At 49.5% G+C, this 14,842-nt stretch overlaps 1 protein-coding gene across 1 annotated transcript in view; it reads left to right on the top strand.

The window, feature by feature from the left end:
• Positions 1-14,842, top strand: part of IFT172 (intraflagellar transport 172) — a 428,976-nt gene that overhangs the window by 272,316 nt on the left and 141,818 nt on the right. Inside the window, exons 36-37 of the mRNA XM_068109837.2 lie at positions 2,429-2,527; positions 4,595-4,704. Of these exons, the coding sequence (XP_067965938.2) occupies positions 2,429-2,527; positions 4,595-4,704 (209 nt within the window). The remainder of the gene's footprint in view (positions 1-2,428; positions 2,528-4,594; positions 4,705-14,842) is intronic.

Raw genomic sequence — 14,842 nt, 5'->3', positions numbered from 1 at the left:
AATCATTTCCTCCACTCATGCAGTCATTGCTATCAATGGAATCATTTCCTCCACTCATGCAGTCATTGCTATCAAGGGAATCATTTCCTCCACTCATGCAGTCGTTGCTATCAATGGACTCATTTCCTCCACTCATGCAGTCATTGCATTGCTATCAATGGAATCATTTCCTCCACTCATGCAGTCGTTGCTATCAATGGAATCATTTCCTCCACTCATGCAGTCATTGCTATCAATGGAATCATTTCCTCCACTCATGCAGTCATTGCTATCAATGGAATCATTTCCTCCTCTCATGCAGTCATTGCTATCAATGGAATCATTTCCTCCTCTCATGCAGTCATTGCTATCAATGGAATCATTTCCTCCACTCATGCAGTCATTGCATTGCTATCAATGGAATCATTTCCTCCACTCATGCAGTCATTGCTATCAATGGAATCATTTCCTCCACTCATGCAGTCATTGCTATCAATGGAATCATTTCCTCCTCTCATGCAGTCATTGCTATCAATGGAATCATTTCCTCCTCTCATGCAGTCATTGCTATCAATGGAATCATTTCCTCCTCTCATGCAGTCATTGCTATCAATGGAATCATTTCCTCCACTCATGCAGTCGTTGCTATCAATGGACTCATTTCCTCCACTCATGCAGTCATTGCATTGCTATCAATGGAATCATTTCCTCCACTCATGCAGTCATTGCTATCAATGGAATCATTTCCTCCACTCATGCAGTCATTGCTATCAATGGAATCATTTCCTCCACTCATGCAGTCATTGCTATCAATGGAATCATTTCCTCCACTCATGCAGTCATTGCTATCAATGGAATCATTTCCTCCTCTCATGCAGTCATTGCTATCAATGGAATCATTTCCTCCTCTCATGCAGTCATTGCTATCAATGGAATCATTTCCTCCTCTCATGCAGTCATTGCTATCAATGGAATCATTTCCTCCACTCATGCAGTCATTGCTATCAATGGAATCATTTCCTCCACTCATGCAGTCATTGCTATCAACGGAATCATTTCCTCCTCTCATGCAGTCATTGCTATCAATGGAATCATTTCCTCCTCTCATGCAGTCATTGCTATCAATGGAATCATTTCCTCCTCTCATGCAGTCATTGCTATCAATGGAATCATTTCTTCTCACAATGGAGGCTGGAGGACTCTAAAAGCGGTGTATTGGGCCCAGTTTTGTGTCTCCATCTGCATTAGCAATGGACCTGATGCTGTGGAAACCCTTGCTTCCTTTTTACAGATGACTCAATTTGATGTCGTAAAGTACCACATTCCACTGTCAGGTAGAGAGCAACTGTGTCATTCTCTTCTATCTGGAAATGATGAGTTCCTGGTCTCATTAATGGAACGTCTGTCAATTCTAGCAAATCTCGCAGTCTCACCCTGTTTAACTGGAAGAATCATTAAAATAACCCACATATCTATTCTCATGGTCAACCACTGGAAGAGGTTCAGTTGCTTCAACTTCTAGGACTCGCCATCAGCAATAACCTCTTCTGGGTTGATCGTATAGCAAAGTTGGCCTCCAAAGCCAGCCGCAGACTGGGCATCCTTTATCGTTTAAAGTCATTCCTTGAAAGATCAGAGCTACTCACAGCCTACGAGACGTTCTTCCGTAGCTCAATAGAGTACTACTATTCCCTGGAAGTTTTACACCGATAACTCCTGGATGTTGTGGAAGCGAAAGTTCTCAATATCACTGGCATCTCCCATTATGAGGCTAAAGCAGAAGGCCTGCTGCTTTCACATCGCAGACGAGTCAGTGGCCTCTCTGATTTTTACCGTCTCTCTTCCAAACTTGCTCCCACAGCTCTCTCAGTCCCCCAACCTCCCCAGTTCCCCTGGAACATGTGTTTTTCCACTAACCCTCTCCATCTTGAACTTCAGAAATCCAGGCTTATCTCCGCTCCTTCTCCCACTCGTATAACCACGTGTCTGAGTCAAATTAAATTCCACTTTTCTTTACAGTTAACAATAGAGCACCATCCACATTAGGCCTCACTCAACTCACTCCTCTTATTTGCAGGTAACTGTTTCCTTCTTTCTATTTGTTCACATCCTTGTTTATTATGTCTTGTTTTGGTGCCCCATTTTCAATGCATTACCTTCAGCCCTCTGTCACCACACTCTTCCTTGAGCCTAGATGTTGCATCAAGTAATTCTTCCTAAACCAATCAATTACTGTACCCCTCTGTATGGCAAAAGCATGGTCGTTACTCCCCCTGGGACTTACATATTACAAAATTGTTCAAGGAGTTATTTTCTCCACTGATTGATTATGATATAGTTTCGAAGATGGCATTGATTATATTTGTAGAGGTAAGGAGGAGTTTTCTCAACAGCACAACTCGCTGTTTTGTTGTTGTGCTCATTTCATAATCCAATGATTCTCTGCAAGGCGGTGGAACTCGCACTCAAGTTTTTAAGCAGAGAGCGAGGGGTGGAAGTCACACGGCTGGTGGCTCAGCGTCTTGTGGACAAGAAGAAACCTGCTGCGGTATGTTATTGAATTTTTTTTTTATCCTGTTGCCTTTTCTTTTCGACTCCAGGTTCCTTATCTGGCCTGCTTTTTCATCTTTCATGTAAACAGTTACATGACAACAGTAAATGAAAATAAATAAATGCACTGAAATGTGCCACCAATAGTTGTTCGTGAAACATGCGCTGTTTTTGAATTTATAATGTCTCAAAATGTAATTCTTCCTGTTGAGCTGCCTGCCATTGACTAGATATGGGTTCAAATTGGACACTCTTGACAATGCAGTGTACATGGGGGGTGGGGGGAGGGGGTTAGGGGGTGGGGAGCGGAGTTGAATGCCTTATGTATACAGTATAACCATCTTGAAGTTCAAATTATTTATTTAATCTGTTTGGTATTCCCACCTGAGCCCTTACCTTATGATGCTAGGATATCTCAAGTTCATCCCCTTGGGAAGGTGAATTATCTTCTCTTTTTTTTTCTTTTTTTTTTTGTATACTGAATCGAGGCTCGTGAAAGAGCTAACATTTATTTCACAAACAAATCAACCAGACAAACAAAATATACAAAAAGAGGGAGCGGAAGACAAGATGGGGAGAGAAGGGGAAGCACACAACCACAACATTCAGCTTGAAGGCAGAAGTTTAAAAAAAATGGATTCTCGGCCTCTGGAAGCAGAATATTGGTGAAAAGGCCAGCTGACTTATTAATGACATTTGGGGGCTGACAGGGTGGCCTAGAATACGCTGCACGATCTTGACTGTTATTTTAATTATGAGGACTATAAGGACCTCGTGTTATCCGTATTATCCTTATTCAAACGTGTAATTCAAAATACCTCTCACTGCTTATGATTCAAAACACCTCACTGCACTGGAAAACATGGGGACAGCAATACTGCACTGTAAAGGGTGGGGACTTGCAATACCCTCGATCACCTGAAGGTGGCGCAACATGATACACATATACCTAGAGAATTTGCTTCCCCCTCTCCATCCCTGCCAAGACCACCGGCAAAGATAAAACACCCCTATGCACTAATTGGGGTCATGCTGATTTTATGTAGCAAGTTTGGATGTAATTGGCCCAGAACTGTAGGAGTAGTGTGACAAACACCGGTCCGTGAATTATATTAATGAGTACCCCAAGCACAATGCCTCCTTTTTGTAATTGTGCAGAACAATAATTTGTAGCCATTACATTTTTTAAATTTCAATATGTAGTCTCTTCCTTCTCATTTTTGCGAAATTTCAATGGATCGCATAAACGGCATTCAAAATGGTGTCGGGCAGTTTAATACGTTTGAAGCAAGGAGAGGTTAACACATTTGTTACAGCTTAGTGTGCATTGCTGATGGACATCTACTGTTGCTTGATGTCTCATGGTGAATTCTGCAGTGATATTAGTGTTGTCAAGTCTGACAGACAAGGAGTATTCAGCATGACCTGAAATACGCTGCACGATGCTGATCAACAGTGTTACAGACAATTTCATATTTGTGAGAAATGGAGGAGGAGGCATTCATTTTGGGATAACCCTTGCACCATCCAAAAAGGAGCATATTTGGGAGATTTAGTGGTGAGTACAGTTGACTAGTTCCCCAGAGGTTGTTGGTTAAAATTCAGCTTGAAGGCAGAAGTTTTAAAAAATTGGATTCTCGGCCTCTGGAAGCAGAATATTGGTGAAAAGGCCAGCTGACTTATTAATGACATTTGGGGGCTGACAGTGTGGCCTAGAAGTACGCACACTCGCCCATTAGCCTTCTAGCCTGGGTTTGAATCCCGACTGAACTATGAGCTCTCATCCTGGTATTTCACAAGCAGGGCGATTCATCAATGTGTGTGTTGTCCTGCGGATGGATGTTTAAACTGGTGTCCCGTCTGGCAGCTTTCGTTGGCGGACGTTATAGATCCTTCGCGAAAAGTAGGAGAGCTGGCAAAATGAGCAAATTCCAAATTCCTACTCCACCCACCAGAGGGAATTGCATGAACAGCACAGCCACGCTTCACTACTATCCTTACCATATAAAAATGAGGAGTTATGGCAATTTTACAGATCTCTTGTATGTTTTACTTTCCCTTGCAGGCTGCAGAGCTATACATGAATATTTCTCTGGTGAAGGAGGCAATTGACACCTTAGTCACTGCTGGTGACTGGAATAATGCGAAACGCATTGCAAAAGAAATTGAACCCAGGTGAGTTGGAGGACTTCCTTGATTTGATACAATTGATACTTGAAGCATTTTCATATTGCGTTCATGACAGACAAGTTTTTGTTGATTGTTTATTATCAAGGCATCCACCACAACCTTGGATTACTTCTGTTTATTTTCCTGAAGCATCAACGCATGACATCATCTTGTCCTACATTGGTTGTGATCTGAGAAGGGCAAGCACATAGTCATGATCGGGTAATTGAAGAAGGATATACGAATGGAAGCTTTAAATATATTTTTTTACTATCTGTCATGTGCTTAATGTGAAAATAACACTAATTAGATGACAATATTACAGCTAAGCTGGTGTGCATCACAGCTCCACACTTTGGTGTCAAATCCAGCATGCTTCGATCAAAGTCAATGTTTGTCTGTCCGCTTTCCATCTCACTGCTCTTCCATCTTTCCAAAGGACCTCGTCTACCCACATGATGTATTTAATTGATTTTAAGTGTTGTCTAAGGCTATACTGTATTGAATATTAACAATAGAGAAGATTTGAATATGTGTGTTAAGGTATACCACTTTTATAAACTAATGAGTAAATTTATGGATGGACACACAATAAAGTGTTCTCTGCATTGCAACTAACACTATTACTGTCACGACACCTATTAAAGCACATTTTTGCTTCTTATGATTTTTATAACAATTTTCTGCTGTTAAAATATAAAAAAGCATTGCTGTATATATTTGTTTTTTTTTTACCGGCGACGTCTACAAAAGCTCTGCGTGGTAGATGTTGTTGTTGTAGCTCTTGTTGGGGTCGATTTTTGAAATGTTCACCCATTGTTCGGATAGCTGCCAGACCCCACCCACATTTGTCGCTTGACTCCACCCACCATGGAATGCAGAGAAAATAATATGGCCATCATCTTGGTTTTCTGGTGGGCCTCAGACATCGGGCCTGTAGGCCTCTGCCGATTATACACTGCCCAGGTTTGTTGCATCAAATTTCCATTGGCTTTGTTTGGGTTAAGTGTTGATTGGAGGAGGTGTGAGGTGTGTTGGGGTGTCTTGAAGTGTTACATAATATCTTAGGGGGTGTGATACCAGACCCAGCTGTCCATCAGACTCATAGTTGATAATGAACCAAACCATGAAGACCATCGGAGATTAATTGTACCATACCTTCAACAGCAAGGATGAGAGAGTCACAGGTTGTGACCACAGTGCAGTCATTCGATCTTGGAATTATTAAATGCCTTCTTATTTTGGTGACAGTGCAGGAGACTGGCAGGATAGCTAGCTCGAGGTATGCACATTTTCCTTTGAGCTGTATAGCCTGGGTACGTATAGGCCTTTGGCGTTATGACTCACCGTCCGCTTCGGACAAATTAAACCCAGGTTTCTTAATACAGTGGTATCGTTTCAGTGGTATCGTTTTCGTAGTAATAATAATATTATAGTAAATATAACCATAACACTTTCATCCCAATGTCGTGAATGGAAAGTTGATGAATTGAAGCGGTGTAAAAGCGGAAGTAAGGAATTCACCTCGGTTTTTTAAAATAATATAATTTTTGTAATAATAACGTAACGTTATTATTATAGTCAATCTAATCGCAACACTAATCCATTTGTAGTGACTGCAATGTTACTGGAGGTTAAATATACAGTATATCTTATGTATATTAAAGCAGCGGAAGTTTTGTGTCTGACCGTCATGCTACGTCATTACGTATATGATGTCATTACGGCATAAACACCCGCTCACTTCGAGAGCGGCAGGAAAGGTCATTCCTCTTTGGGGTATATAGATTACAGTCGATCCATGGTCGGGTCTCAAGAACATTGGGTGTGTGTTCATTTACCAAGTTTTTTGTGGAGAGATCGCCAAGTGGTTTAAGCATTTCAGCAAGCACTCCATTCAAAACCGTTAAGGAACGGCTGGCTTAGCAAGCGCTAGCTAGCTGCTTGGTAAATGAGCACCCCTCCAACTCTTGTGGGGTATATAGATTACAGTAGATCTTTGCTCAGTTCTGTAAGTAAAACTTACCTCATGGGTGTCTGGATTCCTCCAAATTTCTTTGATTAATGTTATAAACAGCATTAGTGATTGTTTAAAAAGCTAATCATGTGTGTTTGCGGCTTATAATATTTTACAAGCCCGGCTACGCCGCTGTTAGACTTTTGGTCTTGTTTTCCCATTTTTTACATGTCGCTATTTCTCGATTTTCCCTTCATTTCTATTTCTCTATCTCTTTATTTCTAACATTCTCTTACATTTCACACCATTCTCTAGCATCCACCTCATTACACACTGCAGCCAAAGCCAACGCACAAACCATTCCCTGCACCAAAGCACTTGTGGATCCTTCCCTCGGACTTTGTGCCAGCTGCACCGGAGCAAAAACTACGTTGCCACGGGGAACCGAGAGTGAAGATGGTATTTGCTAGAAGACGTAATAACATTCCACCCCTTAACCTTTCCGTCCCCTCTGTGTGACGTGAATTCGGCACAACTGGGCCAATGAGGAGCTGCGGGAGGGAAAGACAGAGACGACGCTGGAGTATCGAGCAGCTTTGAAGGAGCGCCCATCCACGAGGTAAAAAGGGTATAAAAGGAGCAGAGTTGACTCAGTACGCTCTCTCTCTCTCTCTCTCTCTCTCTCTCTCTCTCTCTCTCTCTCTCCCTCTGTCTCTCTCTCTCTCTCTCTCTCTCTCTGAAAGGACATCATCAGAGCTAGAAGTAGAGAGAGCCGTTCTCCTCCGAGATTTCCTCGCTCGCAGTTTGAATCCATAAAACGAAGTTTCATGCTTTTCTTTACACCTCAGCTTTTTCTCTTTCTCATTACATGCATTTCCCCATGTACATTTTCTTCCTCTTCACACTTTTTCCTTCTTTACACTTCTTCCTGTTCCCCTTTCTCCATGATGGCTTCCACACAACATGGCTCAGTTCGAGACATTCAGCACCACAGCTAGGACAGCGCCACCCTTGAATGAAAATTCCATACATTAGAACAGAATGAACCATCCTTGAGCCGCAGAACATCATGCAGGTTGGATGGACTCTGTCGTGGATGCCGGACCATCAGGGCTCTGCTGCATGAGGGGAGTGCGATGAGTGAGTTTGGGCACTGGGCCATGGTAACGGTCGCTTAAATGGAGTGGCTGCATGTTCGCTGGGGCACATTATTAGTCCCCATTCTTTTCTTATCTTCATCTGTAATCTCTACCATCTACCCACCTCTCTGTGTCATTCCTCTGGTGTGTGGATCCGGTGTTATATTTCCTTGTAAGTGGTTCTTGTAAGTGCTCCAGGGTGTGTAAGATCATATAAGCGTAAGGGCAAATGCATTTGTGTTTCATCTGTGTTGAATTACGTGCAATTTGTGTTTCTCACTTTTCCCGTTATTTTTGATCTTTGAGTTTTCCTGCCGTTTTCTCTCACCTCATTATCTCCGCATCATTCCTCCCATCATTTTCCACACTTTCATTCCTTTGTTTAGCTGTGTAATAAATTCATGAAAGTGTTGATTTGTCTTGTTTTATCCTGCTTGGGGTTGGTCTGAGATAGCTTTCCCTGGGGGCAATTGATCCTAGACTCGAGTTGTAATGGTAGCCTCCGTAATTTAGCACACGGCATTGGTTCAATCGGCCAATTAATTAACCACCATGTCGTAGCTGGCATGGTTCATCATCTGCCATGCTTAACTGACCTGCATGGTAAACTGACTCTGGGCGTGAAGATCCGGCCTGAGCTAGGCTCTTGAGACACGCTGCGTCCATTTGGAGTTACCTGGAGGCGATGTCATAACAATACATTACAGACAATGCATGGATAAAAAATCTTCATGGACAGCTCTTTCAGGGGGCAGCTGGGAATCATCCTTTTTGACAGCTGCGGTTCACATGCCATCACATGCCATCACATGCCTGTGCGGAGGAGAAAGAGCGTGGCCGGCTTTTATCCCCTCAGCCCCATCTCGCTCTGATGATGCACTTAGCTCCTCCTCTCCGGGCCTCTATTGGTCTGTGTCCCAGCCAGTGGGTTGGACGAACCTCCTCCCCCGACATTTCACCTGATATTGTAAAGTAAAAACATCAAATAGACAGTCAATAAGGTTGGGATTTTTAGACACAGACAATAGGGTGGGTGGACATAATCTATCTGAACATAATAACGACGCCCATCTAATATCACATTTAATTGCTTTTACTGTGGCGGGCACAAGGGTTAATAATTCCGCGCACCAGTGGGTGGCGCGAGCGTCCAGGCGGGGAACTGAAATGCATACCCCGCCTTTCGGCCGATCGGCCACGCCCGGGGGCAAGGCGTGGCCTCGGGACATATATGCGGGCTCTAAGCTCGAGCCCGCCCAGTGCTGATATGCGAGCTTGTAATAAAGACTTGTTTGTATCCACGCGTTGTGGCCTACGTTTCTGGCAATCGAGTCGTGTGTGCACCGCACCACACTGGTGACCCCGATTGGTTCAGCCGATGCTGACCCCCGAACGCGCCATGGCTACCAACGCCGTCGCAATCAAACTCCCGGAGTTTTGGGAAGCGCAAGCCGACGTTTGTTTGTGCAAGCCGAAGCTCAATTCCAACTCCGGGGCATCACGGCGGACGAGACCCGGTACTACCACGTGGTCGCCGCCCTCGGGCCCGGCACTGCCGCCCGCGTCGTGTCCATCCTTCGGCGCCCGCCAGGCGACCACAAGTACGAGGCACTCAAACGTCTCTTCCTTGCCATGTTCGGGCTCACGGAGGTCGAACGTGCCGACCGCCTCCTGGACTTTCCCGCCCTCGGCGACACACGACCATCCGTCCGGATGGATTTCATGCTGTCCCTGCTTGGAGACCAGCGCCCAGATTTCTTGTTCCACGCACTTTTCCTCCGCCAGGTACCGATACAGGTGCGCCTCGCGCTGGCCGGTTCCAACATCACGGAACCCCGCGCCCTGGCCGGTTCCAACATCACGGAACCCCGCGCCCTGGCCGGAGAGGCCGACAAGTTTTTCGCGGCCTGCGACACGCGGTCGGTTTACGGTGCTGCCGTAGTGGATCCCGGTGCAGAGGCTACAGCGCCCCCGGCTTCCCTCGTGGCCGCTGTTGCGCCCCGCCCACTACCGCCTCCGCCACCACCACCGCCGCCGGCACGGCCGACGCGGCCGCCACTGCCGCAAACCTGATGCTACTACCATGCCAGGTTCGGCCGCAAGGCTAAAACGTGCCGCCCGCTGTGTTCTTTTGACGGGTCAGGAAACGACCGGGCCGGCGCTCACTTGCGGCCCTGAGCGTCGGCCATTCCGGCAGCCTCCTGTTCATCACGGACACCTTGTCCGGGCGCCGTTTTCTTTGCGACATGGGAGCGCAGGTAAGCGTCCTCCCTGCCTCCGCGTTCGACAAGCAAGCCGCGGGCAGAGGCCTGGCTTTGCTTGCCGCCAACGGTACACCCATCCGCACATTCGGGAAGCGTTGCCTCTCACTGCGGTTCGGAGGGCAGCGCTTTCAATGGTCATTCGTCACCGCCAGCATGCCAATGGCCCTGCTCGGCGCGGACTTCCTATGTGCGCATGGTCTGTTGGTCGACATTAAGCGCAGGCGTCTCGTCCAGGCCGAAACCTTCAGCTCGCTCGCTTGTTCGCTGAGCGGCTCGTTGAGCAGCTCGCTGAGCGGCTCACCGAGCGGCTTGCCAAGTGGCTTGCTGAAAGGTTCCGTCCGGCGAGGTTAGTCTGTACGCTTCCGGCAGCGGACGAGTTTACCCACCTCCTCGCCAGTTTCCCGGCCCTCACGCGGCCCACCTTCTCAGCGGTGGCCGTCAAACACGGGGTGGAGCACCATATCCCCACGGTCGGGCTGCCGGTCTATACCCGGGCATGCCGACTCGACCCCACGAAGCTCGCCGTCGCGAAAGCGGAGTTCGCCACGCTGGAAAGGCTGGGTATCGTATGACGCTCCAACAGCGCTTGGGCCTCTCCTCTGCACATTGTGCCGAAGCCCGGCGGCGAATGGCGGCCGTGCGGTGACTACCGCCGGCTCAATGATGCCACCACCCCCGACCGCTACCCGGTCCCGCATATCCAAGACTTTTCCGCCCGGTTGGCAAAAACGACCGTGTTCTCCAAGGTGGACCTCATCCGGGGCTACCACCAGGTCCCCGTACGACCGGACGATGTCCCAAAGACTGCCATCATCACCCCTTTCGGCCTCTTTGAGTTCCTTCGGATGCCTTTTGGGTTGAGGAATGCGGCCCAGGCGTTCCAGCGGCTCATGGACAGCGTCTTGCGCGACTTACCTTTCATCTATGTCTACCACGACGACATCCTAGTCGTGTGCGCGTCCCGGGAGGAGCACCTGCTCCACCTCCGCACGCTTTTCGAACGCCTGGGCCAGCATGGCCTGATCATCAACCCCGCAAAGTGCCGTTTCGGCGTCGCCGCCATCGACTTCTTGGGGCACCGCATCACCCCGCACGGGGCCGTCCCTTTACCGGCCAAGGTGGAGGCCGTCAAGAGTTTTCCGCTCCCCCGCACGATCAAGGGGCTCCAGGAATTCCTGGGCATGGTCAATTTTTACCACCGCTTCCTACCCCGCGTCGCCCAGCTCCTCCGCCCCCTGCACGAGGCCCTCCGGGGAAAGCCGGGCAAAGGTGACATCGCCTGGTCGGAGCCGATGGCCGCGGCGTTTGCAGGCGCAAAGCTGGCCTTGGCCAACGCCACCATGCTGGCGCTCCCGGCGCCCAATGCACCGATCGCCCTCACCACCGACGCGTCAGACTACGCGGTGGGCACGGTGCACGAGCAGTGGGTGCGTGGTGCTTGGCAGCCCCTGGCGTTTTTTAGCCGGCAGCTTCGCCCGCACAAACGCCGCTACAGCACCTTCGACCGCGAGCTGCTCGGGCTCTACCTGGCGGTCCGACACTTCCGCCATCTGCTTGAGGGCCGCCCGTTCACGGCTTTCGTTGATCACAAGCCCATTGTGTTCGCGATGGCCAAGGTCGCCGAGCCATGGTCGGCCCGGCAGCAACGTCACCTCTGTGCTGTGTCCGAGTACACGACGGACATCCGTCACGTCGCGGGTAAAGACAACCCGGTGGCGGATTGCCTTTCCCAGTCCGTCGCGCACGCGGTCCACCTCGGGATCGACTATGCCCGGATGGCGGAGGACCAGACCGCCGACCCCGGCGTCCAGGCCTTGCGGACCGCCGTCACGGGCCCCCCCGTCACCGAGGTGCCGTTCGACGTTGCGGGCGCGGCCCTCCTGTGCGACGTCTCCCTCGGCCGGCCTCGCCCCATCGTGCCCGCTGGCTGGCAGCGCCCGGTTTTCGACGCCATCCACGGCCTGTCCCACCCGGGCACGAAGGCTTCCCAGAAGCTCGTCGCGGCGAAGTTCGTCTGGCATGGCCTCAGGAAGGACGTCCGCGCCTGGGCCAGGACGTTCCTCGTGTGCCAGCGCGCAAAGGTCCACCGCCACACCCGGGCCCCGTTGGCCCCGTTTACGGTGCCCGAGCGTCGGTTCGACCACGTCCACGTCGACTTGGTGGGACCTCTGCCCCCCTCGCGGGGGTTCACCCACCTCCTCACCATGGTGGACCGCACCACCCGGTGGCCGGAGGCCGTGCCCTTGGCGGCGACGACTGCGGCTGACATCGCACACGCTTTCATCGCCACGTGGGTTGCCCGGTTTGGTGCCCCCTCAGACATCTCGTCCGATCGCGGCGCCCAGTTCACCTCGGAGCTCTAGGGCGCGGTGGCACAAGGGCTCGGCATCAAACTGCACCGCACCACGGCCTACCACCCCCAGGCCAATGGCCTGTGCGAGCGCTTTCATCGCTCCATGAAGGCCGCACTCCGGGCCAGCCTCCACGATGGCAGCTGGGCCGACAGGCTCCCCTGGGTCCTGCTGGGCCTCAGGACGGCGACCAAGGATGACCTGCACGCGTCCTCGGCGGAGCTGGTCTTCGGACAGCCGCTGCGGGTGCCAGGCGAGTTTATCCCCGACTCCACGGCTCCTTGGTCCGCGGCGCAACAACGCTCCACCATGCAGGAGGTCGCCAGGATGTTCGCCCCGGTGCCTACGGCACACCACGGTTGCCCACCATCCAACGTCGCCCCGGAGCTTCGCACGGCGGAGTACGTTTTCATCCGACACGACGCCCACTGGGCACCGCTGCGGCCCCCGTATGACGGACCTTTCCGCGTGCTGGAGACTGGGGACAAACATTTCACCGTGGACATCGGCGGTGCCCCGGATCGTATCTCCGTGGACTGCCTCAAGCCAGCCCACCTCAATCTGGACCACCCCCCGCAAGCAGCTCTGCGTCGAGGCTGCCCCCCGGCGGTCAGACCCCCGGCACCCCCCCAGCCCCGCTACCCCCCAGCCCTGCACACATCGCCAGGGGGCGTTTTGGCCGGGTCATCCGGCTTCCCCGCAAGCTCACCCTTCAGGTGCGCGGGAATTCTGGGGGGGCGCGTGTGGCGGGCACAAGGGTTAATAATTCCGTGCACCAGTGGGTGGCGCGAGCGTCCAGGCAGGGAACTGAAATGCATACCCCGCCTTTCGGCCGATCGGCCACGCCCGGGGGCAAGGCGTGGCCTCGGGACATATATGCGGGCTCTAAGCCTGAGCCCGCCCAGTGCTGATATGCGAGCTTGTAATAAAGACTCTTGTTTGTATCCACGCGTTGTGGCCTACCTCTCTGGCAATCGAGTCGTGTGTGCCCAGCACCACATTACGCTTATTCTAAACACTTGTTAAGGAAATAACTACCCGATATTAAGCATGTATTAACCCCAAGGAGTCATTTCCACAACAATCTACATCTTTCAATTTTGTCTTTTATAAGAAGAATAACTCGTCATGCTCTCCTTGAATTAACATATTTATGTTGCTCTTCTTCTTCACTTGTGAGCTCCATCATTGGATACTTCTCTTGATGTTGTACACAATACTTACTTGACGTTATTCTTTCACACAATATTTAACTTGCATGTCTCATAATATTTAATTTAAACTGCATCTATCTATAATTCCAGTAATCTGTGTGTGTGTGTGTCTGTGTGTGTGTGTGTCTGTGTGTGTGTTTGTCTGTGTGTTTGTCTGTGACCGCTGTTTCTCGACAACCACGGGTCCGATATACTTGAAACTTGCCAGGTATATTGCTGGGGACCTGAGGATGTGCCTTTTCAAGGTTTCATATTAATCGGAGAAGTAGTTACCGAGCTATGGCGATTTAGCCGTTCGCCGTTCGCTTTGGCTTTGCGAATGAACCAAACCATTTCATGTAAATAGAGGGGGGGGGGGGTTCTGTGGTCGTTGCGAATGGACCAAACCATTTCATGTAAATAGAGGGGGGGGGTTCTGTGGTCGTTACTGCCACGTGGTTTCAAAGTTTTTTTTTGTTGTTGTTGTTTGCACGCATGTTTTTTTGCACGCACGTACGGGCACCCCACGTGCGGGCACGTCCTAGTTATAATAAATGAACAACAATGGGCTTTGCACTTTAGCTATGAGTATAATTTTTTTTAATCCTCTCTGGGAAACATGGTGGAGAGGGTGTTGTTACCGTGGGGTAAAAGAGGCTTGGAGTACATGTGAGGATTGAAGGAAGTGGTGGCTCTTGGTTGTGGACATCGTCAGAAAACGGTTTGGTGGTTAGCTTGAATACTGACCCAGTTTATTGTTTACTCTCTTTATTTTTTACTTAGCCATAATGCGGACATATTTCGTTCAAATAAAGTGCAATACAGGATAACACAACGGCAGGGCACTGCAATAACCCTAAACTTATGTTCATCAATAAAGGCAAGTCCATTGGACATTCACACTAACTCACTACACCTGAAGAATTAACACCACGCCTCAGCTGAATGCTTCACCCTGAAAACGACATCGCAGGTGAACGGAGGAGCTCTGTTTTCCATGGCGGTCATGCCCATGGTCAACAGACCTGCGGTAAGTGCAAACACGCTGTGAGCAAGTGTGCCGCCTCATTCGAGCACACCTGCAGCCTGTTTCTTAAATCACATTCTTGGTCTCTTAGCCTTTAATCCATGTCACTCTCACTTGGCATTTGCTGAAGTAATAGTACAAATGGCACCTGAAATAATAAAAGTTGTGACCTTCGCCCTCGGCAAGCAGAACTTTTGCCTTCCCTAAAATTGT

The sequence above is a fragment of the Myxine glutinosa genome, chromosome 3, assembly GCF_964187855.1.
Source record: "Myxine glutinosa chromosome 3, kmMyxGlut1.1, whole genome shotgun sequence".
Lineage (NCBI taxonomy): Eukaryota > Metazoa > Chordata > Myxini > Myxiniformes > Myxinidae > Myxine > Myxine glutinosa.
This window is presented reverse-complemented; position numbering and strand designations above follow the sequence as displayed.